This window comes from Tenrec ecaudatus, chromosome 13 (genome assembly GCF_050624435.1).
Source record: "Tenrec ecaudatus isolate mTenEca1 chromosome 13, mTenEca1.hap1, whole genome shotgun sequence".
Classification (NCBI taxonomy): domain Eukaryota; kingdom Metazoa; phylum Chordata; class Mammalia; order Afrosoricida; family Tenrecidae; genus Tenrec; species Tenrec ecaudatus.
Window position 1 is genome coordinate 138,926,784 of NC_134542.1, and position 19,004 is coordinate 138,945,787.

Consider the following 19,004-nt stretch of genomic DNA (forward strand, 5'->3'; position numbering starts at 1 on the left):
TGATACAGGCGATACGCCTCGACAGCCAGGGTCTGCAGATTCGGGGCGGGGTGGATGTGGTTGCTAATGGAAGTATCCCCGGTTGTTTCCGTGCTAATCAGATTGTTGCTCTGAATCACTTCCCACTTTCCTTTACCTCTTGGTAGTTCCCTTGCCGGTCCGCATGCCAAGGGAGTGAGAAGCGCTCACCTCTCCTGGATCTGAAGGAGGTGCGATCCAGCTCTCACAACAGGAGCTCATCATCACCAGCAATATCGGCAGGAGCTGGGGCTGATTTTGTTCCTGGGGGCAGCTTAGCGTCTCCCGGAAAACTTGATAGTTCAACACACTCCGTTCTCGGGCTTTCCTTCCCAAGCTTCCTCCCCCACAGGGGAGCAGCATGCTGGGGCCTCGTAATTACAGAGCAGGGGTGACGCTTCCAAACGGCTGGTATTGGGTCTACAGGACCATGTAATGAATCTCGTCCTGCAGCCTGGTGCACCAGCGACAGGCTTCTTCCCCTCACCATCCAGCCTGGCTACTGGGTAAAAGCGTTGTAGGAGCTGGGTAGCTGTCTTCCTGGCCCCAGCTCTTAGGAGAACGCAGGGTGTCACAAAAACTAAAGGAAATGAGAATTGCCATGTCCTCCTCTCCCCTCTCTAGAACAAGAAGATCTACTTGGACATCATTCACATGTACATGGAAGTGCACGCAACCGTCCACGGCTCCAGCACCAAGAACATTCCCAGCTACGTGAAGAACCACGGTATCCTCAGTGGCCGGGACCTGCAGTTTCTCCTGCGAGAAACCAAGGTAAGGTCACGGTCGCTTTGTCAGAGCCCACCAGTGAGCTAGCTTACAGATGTGTTTCCCCGTGGTGTCCAGGTGGAAGGCTGAATCTTTCCTGCTTCCTTTTCGGTGCTGCACTATTTTTTTAATCGTTTTATTAAGGGTTAATAGAACTATTATCATAATCCACACATACATCAATTGTGTAAAGTACATTTGTGCATTCATTGCCCTCATCATTCTCAAAACATTTGCTCTCCACCTAAGCCCCTGGCATCAGCTCATCATTTTCTCCTCCTTCCCTGTTCACCCCTCCCTCATGAACCCTTAATAATTTATAAATTATTATTTTGTCATATCTTAAACTGTCCGACGCCTTCCTTCAACCACTTTTCTGTTGTTTGTCCCCCAAGGAGGAGGTTATATGTAGATTCCTGTAATTGGTTCCTCCTTTCCACCCCACCCTTCCATTATCGCCACTCTCACCACTGTTCCTGAAGGGATCATCCGCCCTGGATTCGCTGTGTTTCCAGTTCCTATCCGTACCAGTGTACATCCTCTGGTCTAGCCAGACTTGCAAGGTTGAATTGGGATCATGATAGTGGGGGAGGAGGAAACATTTAGGAACTAGAGGAAAGTTGTATGTTTCATCATTGGTATATCGCACCCTGACTGGCTTGTCTCCTCCCTGAGACCCTTCTGTAAGGGAATGTCCAGTGGCCTACAAATGGGCTTTGGGTCTCCACTCTGCACCCCCCACCCCCATTCACAATGATAAGATTTTTTTTTGTTCTGAATGTGCTGCACTGTCTTATTAGGTCATTTCTGGCCAATAATTTATCAACAAGCTGTAGCTTAGAAGGTTGTGAATCGTGGAAGAAGGCGCTTCTAGTCTTGCTTGTTTCTGTTATCAAAAAAATGTTTTCTGTGGAATTACCTGTACCAGGGATCATGCAAGGGGCTGGGGAGGCCCAAACAGGAAGGACAAGGTCATGTCCTGGATGGACCGACCTTCTTCTGGAGCAGCATTTTTCACAGGAAGCTGAGGATGCATAAAGACCCGCCATCCCCTCCATTCAAAAGTCAGTCCCTGTGTCAGCGTTTCCTCACATCTCCTCACTCAGCAAGTGTGTATTTGACGTGATATAACACATCCCCCAGACAAGGCTGTGCATGCCGCCTTGGTGACTAGCCACTCTGCTCTTCAAGGCTTGTGACTGGCACGCTGAGTAAGGTACGGCTGCTGTTCTCTGCCTGTCGGGGCAAAGAAGAAGGAAGCAAAGCAAAGGCGTGTGGTGGAAACGATGGGTCCAATAGACTAAACAACCAGAAAAGCTGGATGATGGCCAGCTCTGACTTCCCCCTGCTCTGAAAGGGATCCCACTAGGAGATCCTGAATAGCATGGGAGAAAAATATGGAGCAAGCTCAAAATCAGAGGAAGACCAGGTGTACAGTCCGATGGAGATTGGTGGGAGCACTCCTCAGCTCTAGAAGTGAAATCAACCCCCACGGCTCGATGTTTATCCCAACTGTAGGTCCACAAGGGAAACAGCGGCCTCAGGGTGGTGCATGCACCTTAAGATGCCCAACCCTTTTGAGATCTGAAGGGCAGCTTCTTTTTGCTAAAGACAAGGGTAAGGAAAGGAGAAGGTATGGGAACAGCAGCACAAGGAGGAAGCGGGGTTGGTGATCTTACATTGCGGGGGTTCCAGTCAAGGACACAAGAAACAAAACGCGTGTGAATGATTGAGTGGAAGGCCGTTTGCTCTATAACCCTTCACCCAGTTCACCATAAAAGAATGAATAAATAACAGGAAGGGTTGGTCTTGGACATGAGGCAACTTTCGGTGAGGAAACTGTCAACTCGGGGAGCAGGGGAAACATTATACCGAAGATTCAAGAGCGCGAGCATGGCTGCGAAGTGGGAGCCCTTGGCACTGGGTGCAGTGTGTGAGGGAGGGGGCAGGTCGGAGACAGCCATGCAGGAGAGAGTTAGAAACCAAACCAGCGGTCGGTATACGACATGAAATGAAATAGTGATTTATGGACTATCAAGGGTTCCCGAGGGAGGGGGGAAATGAGCTGATAGCAAGGCCTCAAGTAGAAAGGGAATGCTTTGGGCATGATGACGGCAACATCGGTACAAATGTGTTTGACGCAACGGACGGATGGGTTGTGATAAGAGCTGTAGGAGCCCCCAGTCAAGTGACTCACCAAAGAAAGGAAGGAAGGAAAGAGAGAAGCCCAAACCAGCTAGTTTGACCCGAGGTTGGATGCGGTCGACCCGAGGTTGGATGCGGTTGTTGTTGAGCGCCTCTCAGTCGCTCTGACGTAGCAGCCCTGTGTGCAGCACTACACACTCGCCACCGCACAGCCATGGCCTGGGGTTGAGCCCGATACAAATACACCTCGCTGAGAATCTTCTTGCTCTCACTGTTTACCAAGCGGAGCCTTCCAAGGAGCCTGGTGGTGGAGCAGTTACATGTCGGCCTGTGATCTGCAAGGTCAGCACTTGGAAACCACCAGCCGCTCCTCAGGAGAAAACCAGGGCTTCCTATTCCCACCCTGTCCTGGAGGGCCGCTCTGAGTCCGCATTGACTCCACGCTAGTGAGAGCGGTGTCCTTCCCCAGGGGCTGGCCCCTCCTGATAGCATGTCCCAAGTACACGACCCAGCGTCCCCCACCCTCTCCTCAAAGGACTACGTGGAGGGATTCTCCAAGACACTTGTCTTTGCGTTCTCTGGCAGTCCACAACGCGGGCCATATTCTTCCCAGGTCCCCAGCTCAGCGTATGCATTCTTTTGCATGCTTCTCTTCGTGTGTCCAGCTTTCACAAGTATGTGAGGTATATGAAAGTGTCATGGTTGGAGACATGTCCATCTTAGTCCTCAGGGTAACGTCGTGGCTTCTAAACACTTTTAAGAGGCTTTTATTTGCGGCAGCTTTGCCCAATGCAATAATCAGGGGTCCTCAAACTTTTTAAACAGGGCCCAGTTCACTGTCCCTCAGACCCGTTGGAGGGCCATACTATAGTTTTTAAAAAAACAAATTCCTATGCACACTGCACATATCTTATTTTGAGGTAAAAAAGCGGGGCACAAACATCTGGCGGGCAGATAAATGTCCTCGGTGGGCCACAGGTGGCCCGCAGGCTGTAGTTTGAGGACCCCTGCAGTACATCGTTTGCTTCCTAACTGCTAGTTCCATGCGTGTTGATGGTGGATCCTTGACAACTTGAGTTGGCTTTTCTCTGTTTCATCATAGTGCTGTGGGTCCCGTTGTGCGGATGTTCGTTTTGTGTTTCGATTCAGGCTGTAGTCTCCAGGCGTCATCAATAAGTGCTCCACAGCCCCTTTGCGCCCAGCAAGCAAAGCCGTGTCGTCTGTAGATCACAGTGAGCCTGGCTTCAAGCACTGTGCTGTGCCCTGTGTGCTGTCCACTTTCTGGGATGAGCTGCCCAGCAGACAGATGGAACAAGCCTGGTGGTGAAATGATACGCTCTCTCACACACACACTCTCTTTGACTTTCAGCCCTAACTTTCCCTGGTTCTATTTGAACGGCTGCCTTTCGCTCTCTGTTCTGACTTCATGTGATCACAGTGAGGTCTTCTGGAATTTCTATTCTTTGCAAGGCCGGCCATAATTTGCTACAATCCACAGTGTTAAAGGCCTTTGCTTTGTCAGTAAAACACTGATCAACATCTTTCTGGCATTTTCTGCTTTCAGCTAAGGCTGCTATAATACGAGCCGGCTGGCCTTGCGTCCATTTTACAAAACCTCTCGATTGGACTCTTGTCAACTCCTGCAGCGTTGTTGTTGTTTCCTCCCAGTGCCTTCAATGCAGCTTAGACGTTTTCCTTAGACGTTTTCCTTCGATCGTCCCTGATCGTATGCTGCTTGTAAAATGGCTGGATGCAGACCAGTGATTTTTGGTACAGTGGCTCTGTACATTCTTTCCATCGTACTTTACGGCTTCCTGCGTTCGTTAATATTTTGCCTGTAAAAACTGCTTCAATCTTGGGATTTGAGGCTTGGATTTTTTTCCCTTTAGTGCTTTCAACTTTTGGTTTTTCCACCTCCTAGTCTTTGTATATTCCATTAATAACACGTTGTCTTCCACAGCTGCTCTTTGGGACCGTCAGGTCAGCTCTAGTCTTCATTCAAGTAGATTGTAAAAGACAGCCTTTGATTGACAGGCGAGATTCGGAGTGTCAGAGCCCTAGGCGGAGCCCAGACCGTGTGGAGTCTGTGGCTGGGGGCCCACTGGGTTGCTGAGGGCTGTTGTGCAGAGCAGTGGCGTAATGAGATTCACCTCTCAGGGAAGTCTTTCCCGTGGCCAGTGTGGCCACCTCTCTAGGTGTTTTATCTAGTTCTGTTCTCTGCGGGTCAGTTCTGAGTCAGGACCAACCCTGATGTAGAAGCAGATCACTGGTCTGTCTTCAGAGCTGTTTCCGGGTAGGTTCAAACTGCCAGTCATGTAGCTACTAGTCGACTCAGGGACTCCAGTTCTGCTCTGGAGGTACTGAATGAAGTTGGGGGACCTGCAGCTAGTCCCAAGTTTGACCTCATGCTTCTTAATAACATCTTATTTGTGAATCTAGCATATGTTATCTGGACATCTTGTATGTGCCAGGCTTTGTGCAACAAGGATAAGAATGAGTGAGAACACAGGATCCCTGCCTTTCGTTTTCTATAGCTTTCACTCACTCCCTGCGACTGAGTCAGTGCCGGCTTCCGGTGACCCCGGAGGGCAGGGGAGAACTGCCCCTGTGAGGCTCTGAGACTACAGCTCTTTCCGCCCCGTTGTTCTCTAGGGGAGCGCTTGGTGGTTTCCAGCTGCCACGCTGGCAGATCACAGCTCAGCACGTCACCACTACGCCTCCAGAAATTCATGGTCGATAGTGAATCCACAACTCGGGTTTCCTCTCTGGCATTGTTATTTCCAAGGTAGAGGGGAGGGGCTGATGGGGTGGACTGTACAGCACATCAGCAATTCTAATCATTGTGTGACACATGGTTTTAGCATGTTCCCATGCATGGCCTCATTTAATTCTCATGAACAGCCGGAAGAGGTAAGCAGAAAAGATATGAGGGAGGCTTTTAATAGTTTGTGGAAAAGCAAAACCAAACAGTAATGGAAGTTAGCCACGGACTTTTTAAAAAACCCTTTTGTTATAACTTTATTTTCTGAGTGAGATATAATATCTAAAGGTTAGTTTGCCCATAACACTAGGGTCCAGTAAATAAGTCCTAGAGCTGGCCCAAACTCCAGGTTCATTTTATTGTAAACACAAGCTCTGTTAAGTCCTTTGTAGACCACAGAATCAATTCCAAGTCATGGTGGGCCCCATGTATGTTGAAGTGGAACTGCACTCCTTTGGCTTGTTTATGACTGCTTTTCCAGAAATGAATGTCCAGGCCTTTCTTCTGAGGTACCTTTGGGTAGACGTGAGCCACTTTAACTTTTTGCACCACTTAGGGGCCCCTGTCCTCAGCATAGCAGCCTCATAAATAACAACAGCCCAACCTCCAGGACGTTTAAAGGACATCCACCAGCCAGTGAATATACTGCTCCCTTCAGGTTCTCTTTTTTTTTTTTAAAGCGTTTTATTAGGGGCTCATACAACTCTTATCAAAATCCATACGTGCATCAATTGTGTCAAGCACATTTGTACATTCACTGCCCTCATCATTTTCAAAGCATTTGCTCTCCACTTAAGCCCTTGGCATCAGGTCCTCTTTTTTCCCCTCCCTTCCCGCTCCTCCCTCCCTCATGAGCCCTTGATAATTTATAAATTATTGTTTTGTCATATCTTGCCCTGTCCGATGTCTCCCTGCACCCCGTTTTCTGTTGTCCGTCCCCCAGGAAGGAGGTCACATATAGATCCTTGTAATAGGTTCTCCCTTTCCAACCCACTCACCCTCTACTCTCCCTGCATCGTCCCTCACACCCCTGGTCCTGAAGGGATCCTCCGCCCTGGATTCCCTCTGCCTCCAGCTCCTATCTGCACCAGTGTACATCCTCTGCTCTATCCAAACTTGCGAGGTAGAATTCGGATCATGATAGTGAGGGGGGTGGGGTGAGGAAGCATTTAGGAACTAGAGGAAAGCTGTATTCTTCATCGGTGCTACATCGCACCCTGACTGACTCATCTCCCCTAAACCCCTCTCCCTTCAGGTTCTCTAACTGTGAATGCATTCAGCCCTCTCTAGATCAAAGTTATTGGCACACATTGGCCAGTTAGCTCCTTGGCCCAAGACCTTGTTTATGTTCATTAAGATGTTACTTCCTCGGGAGCCTCTTCAGAGTCCGATGCCTGTGTGGTGACCCTGGAGTGAAGACCTTCTCACCCGCTGCTTTTCCGGTCACTGTCTATCGTAGGTGAACATTGAGCCAAAGGTTGAAGCCCTCTCAGTAGCAGTGCTGTTTGTCTCCCAAACCTGTCCCACGTCTGATCGCGGGAACAGCTCACGCTCCTTTAGAATACCCTTTGACGGAGCTGGTTTCCAGCAGCATGTCATTACTGTCTCACACACTTCTATTACCCAGCCGCAGGGTAATGTCTTACTCAGCCGTGCACATTTTAAAGAGCCTCACTCCCTACCCTCCACTTACTCTGTCAGAGCATGGGCAATAGGCCAGACCCGAGCTCCCGGATGTCCACAGGAAGACAGAGGAGGAGCCTGGTAGGCCCAAAGCTGAAACCAGGGGCTGCCTGAAGCCCAGGATAGGGGTTGAACTCTGCATGGGAGGGAGGGCCATGCATGAAAGCCAGCACATTTAGTGATGTCACTGATCCCATTACATGCCGCCTGTTCATCTGACTACATTCAAAGGCTATATCCAAATACCCTGAATGGAATCATAGCTAGAAATAGTTGGAAAATATGATGGGAGTCGGGCCAAGTATAGCAATATACGTCGGCGCAGACCACAGCAGCCCGTGTGAAACGAATGAATCTTAGGCTTTGCATGGATGACACTGAAGACCAGCCAGGTTTCGCATTTATTACCCTCTGTGTCTCGGAGCAATTTAAAAGCGCTCTGTTCCACCTCGAGGTGGAAGTGGAGAGCTGGAGGTGTGGAGAAGTAACGGTCTGGGGAATGAACGGCATTCCCGCAGCTTCAGATGCCGTCTCGGTGCAGCAGCTGCGGCTGGGGCTCCTGAAGAGGCTCAGAAGCATGCAGAAATGACTGGTGCTCAATCAGCTTCTGACTCATTATTTTTCTTTATGAGCTATCTTTGTATCTTGCATCAAGCCCAGGAACAGTCTCTGCTCAGCAGAATTTTGTCTTGGCGAGGCATGGAGGACCCAGGCGCTACGAGCCGGTGAGACTTGAGCAGCTCGGGGTAATGAAAATCAGGCCTAAATGAGCTGAGGAGTTGTCAGTTGTCAAATCTAAAAGCCCCTGCTAAATAGGAATGTGGATTTTTGGTGAATGAATTTTTTATCAGACGCCCACAGAAGCGTCACTATGTCCAGCAAAGCCCAGGGAAATCTCGCCAGAATGCTCTAGGTAGAGTGAAAAGTTGCACAGTAAAACTATGACAGTGCAAATTTAGACGTTAACGAAGGGGCTGGGAGATGCCTCTTATGAAGAACAGGAGCCCATTGCCCGCCACAGTGTAACCCACATAGTACACAGGTAGTGACGTGGGTCACATTACCACATGAAAAACAGCCATTTTATCCGACCTTGAACTCTAACACCCAACCTTGTGCTAAACCCTTTCTGAGGATTATTCCTTTTCACCACAAACGTCCAGTGACCTTTGTACCACCATTACCCCATTTTATGACAGAAGACGGAGGCGTGGTTGGTGGGTGAGCCACGGCGGTGCAGCCTCAACGCTGGAACAGGGATGAAGGGTGGGTGACCATGAACGGCACTCGGGACAGAAAGCTGCAGCTGAATTCTCATTGTGATCGTTTGGGGGCCGGCGCATCTGTGGCTGTTCAGCACGCCCAATTTTAACTTGATCCACGGTTTCCTCCTGCTCCCCAGTCTCCAAAGGAAGGGACTGGCACTGCAGAGGCTCTCATGGGCTTTCAAATGATCCAAGTGCCAAAACTCTTGGCTCCCCGTGTGGTTGCTTGGTTTTGCTTCTCAAAGGGCATGTGGATCACTGGACCCCATCAGGTATGTCATTGACCCCAGCGAGCTGGTCTCGGGAGGTGCTCTTCCAATGAAGCAGCCAACCTGGACCACTTTGGACCCTCAGCAGGTCCACGAGTGCCCTTGTCTTCGTTCCTTCGCCCTTCGGCCCCATTCATTCCAAGAGAGTGCTTGAGTAGTGTGAGGGACGGGCTCGAGGAGCCCGAGCGGAGGCAAGCTAGCCTTGATGGAAGAAATTGTGGCTCCTTCCAAGCCATCCGGTGCTGAAGGAAGAGCTGTATTTAAAGAGGGCCCCTCCTCCTGCCGGAGATGGTTTAAACTGTGTTCCCCATACTTGGCCATGGCATGGCTTCTTCTGAACGTTATAAGAAGGGTGCGCATTGCCAAACCTGCACTGATTCCCAAGAATTATACTACAATTCTGTTCCTCATTGCACTGTCTAATAAATGAGGGCTACGAGTGACAGGTGACTCATGGGACTGGCCTGTCTGCTCTTCTCCTGGGTGTCCTGCTCTTGTAGCACCCCGAGCCAGATACTGTCTAGAACAGTGAGGTCTCCTATGCTGGCACGCATCGCAAGCTCTCCGAGACGCACACAGGTGCTGAATGCAGTATGAAAATCCACAATGCCGGCACATGCGTGCCTGGACTTTGAGGTAAATGATACAAGGCCCTGTGTACGTAGCTGTGTTCTGCTGAACCTGGATTCGAATTTTAAGTGCTGTGTATTGAGCATGAACTAAATGCCAAACCCTGGCATATATGCTTTCCATGAAGTAATCCCTTCCAACTCTCACCGTTATCCCATGAAGCAAAGCATTATTGCCCGCCCCGCCCCCCTCCATTATACAACTAAAAAGACCAAGACATTTAGAGAGCCCTAGTGTTCTAGTGTTTACACATTGGCCTGCTAACCACAAGGTCAGCAGTTCAAAACCACCAGCCGCTCCACAGGAAAAAGACAGACATCTCTATTCCTATAAATCAGTGGCTCTTCCCCTTCCTCATGCCTCGACCCTTTAATACAGTTCCTCATGTTGTGGTGACCCCCCCACCCATAAAATTATTTTCATTGCTACTTCATAACTGTCATTTTGCTACTGTCATGAATCGGGTGACCTCTGTGAAAGGGTCTCTGAGCCCCCAGGTTGAGACCCGCTGCCATTAAGAGTTAGAGCTTCGGAAACTCACAGGGGCAGTTCTACCCTGTCCAGTAGGGTTGCCGTGAGTCAACATCGACTCTGGCTGTGAGTTTGGTTTTTGAGTGGTGCAGTGGTTAAAGCACTTGACTGCTAATTGAAAGGTTGGTAGTTTGAACCCACCAGCAACTGCACGGGTGAGCCCAGTCAGAATGACCGGTGGTGGTGCCTGGACACATCTAGGTCAGTGGTTCTCAACCTTCCTAATGCTGCTACCCTTTCATACAGCTCCTCATGTTGTGGTGACCTCCCCAACCATAACATTATTTGCGTTGCTACTTCATGACTGTCATTTTGCTACTGTTATGAATCGGGTGACCCCCAGGTTGAGAACTGCTGCTCTAGGACCCTGGTCTCAGTCATGGGAGTGCGGGGGAGAGGCTGTGGTTCCCTTGGGCTCGTGGTTTCTGTGAGCCTGATCTCTGGTCTTCTTTCCTCAGTAGTTGTATCTGGAGTAGCTGCTCACAAGCTTTTTGGTTTAAAAAAAAATCTTTTTGTTATGAATTAGGTTAAATTTATATAGTAGATCATTAGTTTTACATTCAACAAATCCTCCACGTCTTTTTCAGCTCCTCCACTGTCATCTCCTCAGCGGACCACCACTTATCCCACTTCCTCCCTGGGCTTCCTCTTTCTATCTCTTCTGCTTTTCTAATCTGCTGTACTTTGATCTTAAATGATTGATTATTCTCACCACCCAAGGGTGAGTTCATTTCAGGACCTGAAGACTGAATAAGGACTGTACTCTTGGGGTCCCGCCAGTCTCTGTCTGACCAATAAGCCTGGCCTCCTTCATGAGTTTAAGTTTCATTACATATCCACCACCATCCTCCCCGCCCCCACTCTACCCAGGGCCGTCTCATGGGATCCCTTTGAGAGTCGTAGGAGTGGTAGCTGGGCACCATCTAGTTCTTCTGGTCTCCAGATTGTGGAGACTGATATGTGCATGCTCTGTTTGCAACTAGTCTGTTGGATTAGTTGTTTCCATATGCTTTCCAATTTTCACCTTTATTCTTTCCTCCAGGTGGGACAAGTTCCATAGTTGCAAATTAGATGGCTGCTCACAAACTTCTAAGACCCTAGATGCTACTCACTAAAGTAGGATGTAGATGCGTATACACTTTTAAAAGAAATCATTTTCTTGGGGGCTCATACAACTCTTATCACAATCCATACATACATCAATTGTGTAAAGCACGTTTGTACATTTGTCACCCTCCTCATTCTCGAAACATTTGCTCTCCATGTAGGCCCCTGCCATCAGTTCCTCGTTTTTCCCCCTCACTCCCCACGCCCCCTCCCTCATGAGCCCTTGATAATTATTATTTTGTCATATCTTACACATGTTCCTTCACTCGCTTTTCTGTTGTCTATTCCCCAGGGAGGAAGTTATATGTAGATCCCTGTATTTGGTTCCCCCTTTCCACCCCACCCTTTCTACCCTCCCAATATCACCACTCACACCACTGGTCCTGAAAGGATCATCTGCCCTGGATTCCCTGTGTTTCCAGTTCCTATCTGTACCAGTGTGCATCCTCTGGTCTAGCCAGATTTGTAAGGTAGAATTGGGATCATGATAGTGGGGGTGGGGAGGAAGCATTTATGAACTACAGGAAAGTTGTATGTTTCATCATTGCTACACTGCACCCTGACTGGCTCGTCTTCTCCCACGACCCTTCCATAAGGGGTTGTCCAGTTGCCTACCAATGGGCTTTGGGGCCCCACTCCACACTCCCCCACATTCAAAATGATATGATTTTTTTTGTTCTTTGATGCCTGATACCTGATCCCTTCAACACCTCGTGATCACACAGGCTGGTGTGATTCTTCCATGTGGACTTTGTTGCTTCTCAGCTAGATGACTGCTTGTTTACCTGCAAGCCTTTAAGACCCCAGATGCTATATCTTTTGATAGCCGGGCACCATCAGCTTTCTTCACCACATTTGCTTATTCATCCATTTGTCTTCAGCTTTCGTATCAAGGAGGTGAGCACACAATGATATGATTTTTTGTTCTTTGATACCTAATACCTGATCCCTTCGTCACCTCATGATCACACAGGCTGGTGTGCTTCTTCCATGTGGGCTTTGTTGCTTTTGAGCTACATGGCTCCTTGTTTACCTTCAAGCCTTTAAGACCCCAGACACTATATCTTTTGATAGTCGGGCTCCATCAGCTCCCTTCACCACATTTGCTTATGCACCTGCTTTGTCTTCAGTGATCATGTCGGGAAGGTGAGCGTCATGGAATGCCAGTTTAATAGAAAAAAGTGTTTTTGGGTTGAGGGAGTACTTGTGTGGAGGCCCAGTGTCCATATGGGAGCCTACTACTAAACCTATATATGCACATAGATCTATTTCCCAATCCTCATATATAAATATATTTACATATGTACATGCCTTTATTTAGACCTCTAAATGATCTTTGCTTCCTAGCTCTTTCCTCTATTTCCCTTTACTTTTCTCTTGTCCCACTATCATGCTCAGCCTTCATTTGGGTTTCAGTAATTCCTCTCGGTTACATTACCCTTGATCAAATCCTACCAGGCCTCTTACACCCTCCTAACAACTGATTTGGATCACTAATTGTTCACTTCTCCCTAGGTTTGTTAACACCACTACCTTTCCCCCACCTCCCCGTCTCCCATGTCCCCCTGGAACCGTAGGTCCCACTGTTTTTTCCTCCAGATTGTTCATCCAGCCTATCTTATTTGGACAGACCTGGCTTATACACTGTTAAGACCTTGGGCTTTGGGGCAGGCTCCTGACTAAGCAATCACGATTTTGGTAAGAAAGGATTATGTTTTGAAGCAGCATGCCCAGGTTACTTTCTTTATAGATTTTTGTTGTATTCCATGAATCTGTTTTGTGGAAATGAAAAACTAATTCAGAAAGTACATGGTGAATGTCTGCCTACTGTTTTGGGTTTTCTTTGATATCCCTCATCAAGAAACCATGCAATAGGTTTGAAAATTGACCAAATAGAGTCCTACGAACTATTCTGTCCATGTAACATACTACATGTGAAGAGTTTGCACACAGTTCCAGGCCTCCTTTCACGTGGAACAACCATCTGAGTGGTTTTGTCCTGTTCTTTGTCCATGAACAGGAATGTTCCGACCCTAAGCCATAGTAGGATGTACGTTACTTCATCCATTTTCTCTTGCGTAGTACTTCTGTTCAAATTAAGGCTTAGTGCATGTAATCATCCTTCTGAGAAATGCACGTTTATGGAGCCAGGATCGCAACCTGGTGAAGTGGACAGGATTGTCCTCCTTGGACGCTCGGGGTCTGAAGGCCGGAGAGTGCATCCCCGCTCTCTCCTGAAGAGTTAGCCTCAGCCTGGATTGCTCTCTCGAGCTGTGTCTCTCGCCTCCTTGGAAAGGAGATCCGTAAGCAGAGGGAATGAGGGGGGCTGCGGGGGGTTAAGGGATGGCAGTTTAGCGTGGTTAGGGTTCCGGCATGTGGAAAGACCACGAGCAGATGGAAGCTTCCAGTGCCTTTCAGTGGTGATGACATCTGTCTCCTTCCCCGGTCTGTTGTCATTAAAGCCTCAAATTGTGCCCCTTGACCTTCATGCGTCTGCTGTAAAGTCACAGGTGATGAGCACACAGGAAGCAGGGGGCAAAAATGGCTCATTGGTAGAAACAACAAAACCAAAACGCTGTTATTTCTGTCTTTCCAAGTAATGCATTTCCTGCAGCCCTAATGAGGGCGACGGGAACACATCGCCAGGAAAGTAGGTGGGATTGGCTGCAGCTTCATTCCACGGTGGTGAGGCTTCGGAGAGCTAGCACAACTGTTTAGTTTGTGCAGGCTGAAAGAGTCCGGTGCCAGCGGAGCAGAAAAGAGGGTGCAAATTGTTCGTCAGCTATAATTAAACCTAGGTGACATCAAGGCCATTAAGCACCAGCCTCCAATCCTTTTAATTAATGGGTTCAAATTGGTTGGTCTGAAGGAGCTAATTAAATTTTTTCCTCAAGATTTTCTATTTAAATGAAACGATGGTGCTGCCTGTGTTTCCTGCAGAATTCTTCTTTGCTGTGTCGAGTTAATGAAGGTGTCAGCGCTTCCGGGCAGACCCTGCTTTTCCAAGGTCAGGAAGCTGGGTGAGCCCGAGGTCTCTGGTGAAGCCTGCCGAGACCCCATCTGTATCTCCTAGTACCTTTCTCCTTGGAATCAGTGCGATCTGGCAGGCCACAGATTCATAGGCCCCGTGAGCTCGGCTGCTTTCCCCTGATGGGGAGGGCAGGTTGCAGGGCTGTGCGTGGCCTGAAAATGACAATACTAGAGTTGCCTCATTCCATGAAGCTTTATTCTTGGGACTAAAGTTTTCCTCTGTGTCCTTCCATGCCTTCAGCCACTGTCTGGCACCCCCACAAAACCCCCCTACACCTGGCTATGTAAAAGCAATGGGACTGCTCTGAAGGAAACCATGGTAGAAGGTTCTCGATCAGAGTAGGAGAAGAATATAGAGTAAAACTCAAAATCTCAAAGAAGGCCAGGCGGACTGGTCTGATGGAGACTGGTAGGACCCAAAGATCATGCTGACAGCCTTCACTCTTGGAAGGGAACTCATCCCCCAGCTCAGCTTTCAGCCAAATGAAAGCTGGGCCCATGGGGTGAGCAGTCAGGCCAGGGCAGTGTGTTTTCCCTCCGTGGGTCAGCTACTCACAGGGCATGGGATTTGCCCAGGGACAGAGCTCGGGCGGCAGGACAGAGCGAGGGAAGGCTGGAAACAGCAAACACAGAAAGGAAATGGGCTGGGTGCTGTACTGCAGCGACTGCAATCGCTGTCCCAAACAAAACGCCTAGGGATTCTTGAGTGGAAACCCAATTTGATAGACACTGTCCCCCAATTTGCAATAGTTCTTTTACAAAAGCAAAATGAATGAGATGCAGGAGCCTCCAAAGAGTAGTGGAGTGTTCCCCTAGGTCCTGTAACTTCCAGGTTCCTGCTGCCGTGTTTCCTGCTAGCCCCCTTTCTTGGTCTCCAGGAGAAATCAACCCAGGGGCTGCACTGAGTCCAAATGGCTGTGCTTGTTGGTGGTGTGCATCTACCAGGAGGCACCTCCAGAGAAAGGACTGGCGGGCTCCTTCCAGAGTGTCCAAGTCACTGGGGCGCAGTGAGCAGTTGGTTAACACAGTCAGCTGCTCACTATAAGGTGGGGGGTTTGAGTCTACCTAGAGGAGCCTCCGAAGAATGACCTGTGACCTACTTTTGAAAAGTCAGGCTTTCCAACACTTTCTGACACAGAGACGTTGAACCTAGAAGTTGACATGGACTGAGCTACAGCTGGTTTCTTGCTTACCGGTGGAAGCTCTGCCTGACCCCTCAGCTGTGCTCTCCAACTGGGCCAATGAGCAGCACTGTGATACATGGATAAAAGATTGAAGTTGTTGAGGAATTCATTTTACTTGGATCAACACCCATAGCTGCAACCACCAAAAAGTCTAATTGCAGACTGTATTGGCCAAATGGGTTACAAAAGACCTCTTTCATGACTTGGAGGACTCAGGTGTGTCTGACCCAAGCCAGAGAGTTTTTGCTGGCCTCATACGGATGCAAAAGGTGGACAATGCATTTAGGGGAAGAAAAAGGATCCGTGCATCTGAGTCATGCTTCTGGTAGTCACCATTCCATGGACTGCAAGAAAAGTGAACAAATCAGCCTTGGAAGAAGTACAGCCATAATGCTCCTTAGAGGGGAAGACGACAAACTTAATGTCACATTTCGTGGACGCTGACATCACCAGGAGGGGCCAGTTCCTGAAGGAGCACATCACACTCAGTCGAGGGCCGGGGCAAAGAGGAAAGCACGGTGCACTGACACAGTGGCGAGCCTGGGGCGATCTGGGCAGCGTCCGTCTCGTTCTGTTGTGCACAGAGTTGCTAGGACTCCGTAGCACCACTCAGCATGCGCCCAGGAAAGTGAGGCCAAGAGTCTCAAGATTTGGAGGAAATAGAGGGTTATGCCTAAAAACAACAACAAATCTATTCCAAAGGGCCTAGGGGTATGAGTGCCTCCAACAAACTTGACCTTTGTCCTCCCGCATCTGAGTTACCTCCCTCTGTCTGTGGGAGTGCCAGTCTCAGTGCTCCGCTTGTGCTGCCCTGCTTGCATCCTAGAGTGTTGCCCAGGTAACCCAGGTTTGGACTTCGGCTCTCCGAGGGAAAGGGACTAGGGGAGGATAATTGAACCTACAACCTACAACCATATCCGGCCAGCAACACCCTTCAATCCCAAGGCCTGGCTGTGTGGGTGGGGGTCCCCCACTGTGGTGGCCGCACTCAGCGCTGCCCTCAACCCAGTTGTCCTTCGTCACTGAATGTGCTCATGGGTGATCTCAAGCAATTTCCGTGGGAGGACACACCTCTCACCAAGCCCAGGCTTGGATCTGGCCCATCATTTGCCCACGGCCCTAAGCAGTGTGAAACTCGCCGCGGGGAGGGTGTGCAGTGAGGCTTAGCTGTTGCTCTGGTTTGGGACTCAACTGCCTCTGAATTGCAGCCCTTTGTGAAGGGGGACAGCTTGCAGCTACTGTGGAATCCAGGTGTTTTTGCTGCCACCTTTTGGTCATGGAAGGGAGACGCATGGGCTGGGGGCTGGAGAGGGAAGCCACCTAGCTGAGAGCCAATTGGGGTCATCCCTTCATGGAGGAAAAATAAAAGCCAAGACGTTGGTGTCCCCTAGTGACAGCCCATAATGTAAACTGTGTTTGCTGACCTCCCAGCATCTTCAAGCTGTTTACTCGAACTGTAAGCAGGCCACCAAGTGACCTCCCCGTGCCTCTGCCCAGCGTCACTGAAAGAGCGTGTTGTTCCCCTGAGCTCCGTGAAGCAACCTTCTGTTGCGTGTAAGCCGGTGTTTTTCCAGCCCTGTCTCTGGGAGTGTGACAGAAAGATCATTGTTGGGTCTTCATTTTGTTGTTGGATTTTGTTTGTTCGGCTCCTTTCAGACACCCTCCTGCTCCTTCACCACCCTCTGAGCACGTAGCTCTTTGCTGATTTTAGCAGAGAATGCAGTGAGATGGCTGGCTTCTTGTGGGTGAAAGCTCCCTGGTGATGCTTTTCACCCCTGCTGTAGGCAGACTTCTCTGTGCCCCACCCACAAGGGGCCGAGAACCTTCCAGAATCTCCGCAGCGTTCCTGCAGTGACTGTACCACAGACACAGCCCCTCTCTGAGTATGGGATGCCAATTTTGAGGTGTGTGTTGACAGGCTGTGTGTTTTTTGTCTTGCAGTTGTTTGTGGGGCTCGGGTTCCCCTACGAGGGCCCAGCTCCCCTGGAAGCCATTGCAAACGGGTGTGCTTTCCTGAATCCCAAGTTCAACCCACCCAAGAGCAGCAAAAACACTGACTTCTTCATCGGCAAGCCAACTCTGAGAGAGGTAAGCTTCTATCACAAGAGTCCTGGCCCCAGTTATATGGGCAATCGCTCTTTGCGGAGCCCCTTCAAATATCATAGCCCTGCAAAATCACTTATCATGGAATTGCGTGGCTGTGCGCGGTGGAGCACTGCTGAGACCACAGTGGGAAAGTGACCGTCCTAGCTGCGTCCCTGGCTGGTTGGTGACAGAACCAGGCCTTGAATCATGCCTGTGCGCGGCATGCGGTCTTCTCTGGCTGGGGCAGCTCTCACGAGGCATGGGTAGCCACCTCTGGTCGTCCGATGATCAGCTGAGCACTGAGTTTCAGAATATTGGGAGGTGCAGAGGGAGTCAGCTGGGTAACAGATGCCTCAGAGGACCTGCACAAGAAGTGGGGTGTGGGTCTTCAACAGGCAGCGGAGGCGGTCATGTGCCTGGGGTTTCAGCACAGAAGCCGCAGGTCATCCAGTACAGTTCTTCTTTCTGTATGGCCTGGGGCTCTCTGGGCTGCTCCTCCTGAGGGGGTGCCTCTGGGGGGATACTCTGGTGGACATCCCCCCACAACAACCGTTTTCAATCCTGTCACTTTTTTTAATTCTTTTATTAGGGGCTCATACAGCTCTTATCACAATCCATACATACATCAATTGTATAAAGCACATCTGCACATTCATTGCCCTCATCACTCTCAAAACATTTGCTCTCCACTTAAGCCCCTGACATCAGCTCCTCATTTTTCCCCTCCCTCCCCACTCCCCTTCCTTCATGAACCCTTGATAATTGATGAATTATTGTTTTGTCATATCTTTCCCTGTCTGATGTCTCCCTTCACCCACTTTTCTGTAGTCCGTCCCCCAGGGAGGAGGTCACATGTAGATCCTTATAATCAGTTCCCCCTTTCCACCCCACCCTCCCTCCACGCTCCCAGTATCACCACTCTCAGAACTGGTTCTGAAGGATCCTCCGCCCTGGATTCCTGTGTTTCCAGCTCCTATCTGCACCCTGCTACTTTTCCTTTTTCTTCTTTTCTTGTTACTTTCAAAGCTGCATCGATGCCCTTGACGGCCCTCCTTCAGAGCCATAGAAAGTGTTTCCAATGACTATTCTTTCCTGATCACTCAGCGCTTGCCAGTTCATAGAGACAAGTTATTTCCAGAGCTTTTCTCTCACTCGCCATTGATGAGATGGGCAAAGGTGACGGAGGGAAACTAACAAGATGTATAGATTCACCTCAAAAAGATCGGCCCCAAGGCCAAGGTAACCTTCAACAAGATTCGCTGCACTCAAATGACCTGTGCTTGCATGTTAGTCTCTGAGGAGCACCCTTCAGAGTTGCTGCCCATGGTTCCTCAGTGGCCACTTGTCGGTGTGTCTTTGTGGTGATTACATGGAGGTCGCTTGCCCTCGGCTAGAACACTGTGCCTGGCCAGTGTCTACCGGCAGCTGGCGTCCACGCCCGCTGTCACCATCTCATTTTACTGAGGAGACCAGCCTTCGTGGGGGGGGCCGCCAGCTTCCTCCACCACACATTTGTTGTTTCCCGTCG

General features: G+C 49.6%; 1 protein-coding gene across 2 annotated transcripts in view; it reads left to right on the forward strand.

The window, feature by feature from the left end:
- Positions 1 to 19,004, forward strand: part of MGAT5 (alpha-1,6-mannosylglycoprotein 6-beta-N-acetylglucosaminyltransferase) — a 441,795-nt gene that overhangs the window by 393,387 nt on the left and 29,404 nt on the right. For both annotated transcript variants that reach the window (XM_075530286.1, XM_075530287.1), the window contains exons 13-14: positions 643 to 792; positions 17,333 to 17,479. In XM_075530286.1, the coding sequence (XP_075386401.1) occupies positions 643 to 792; positions 17,333 to 17,479 (297 nt within the window). The remainder of the gene's footprint in view (positions 1 to 642; positions 793 to 17,332; positions 17,480 to 19,004) is intronic.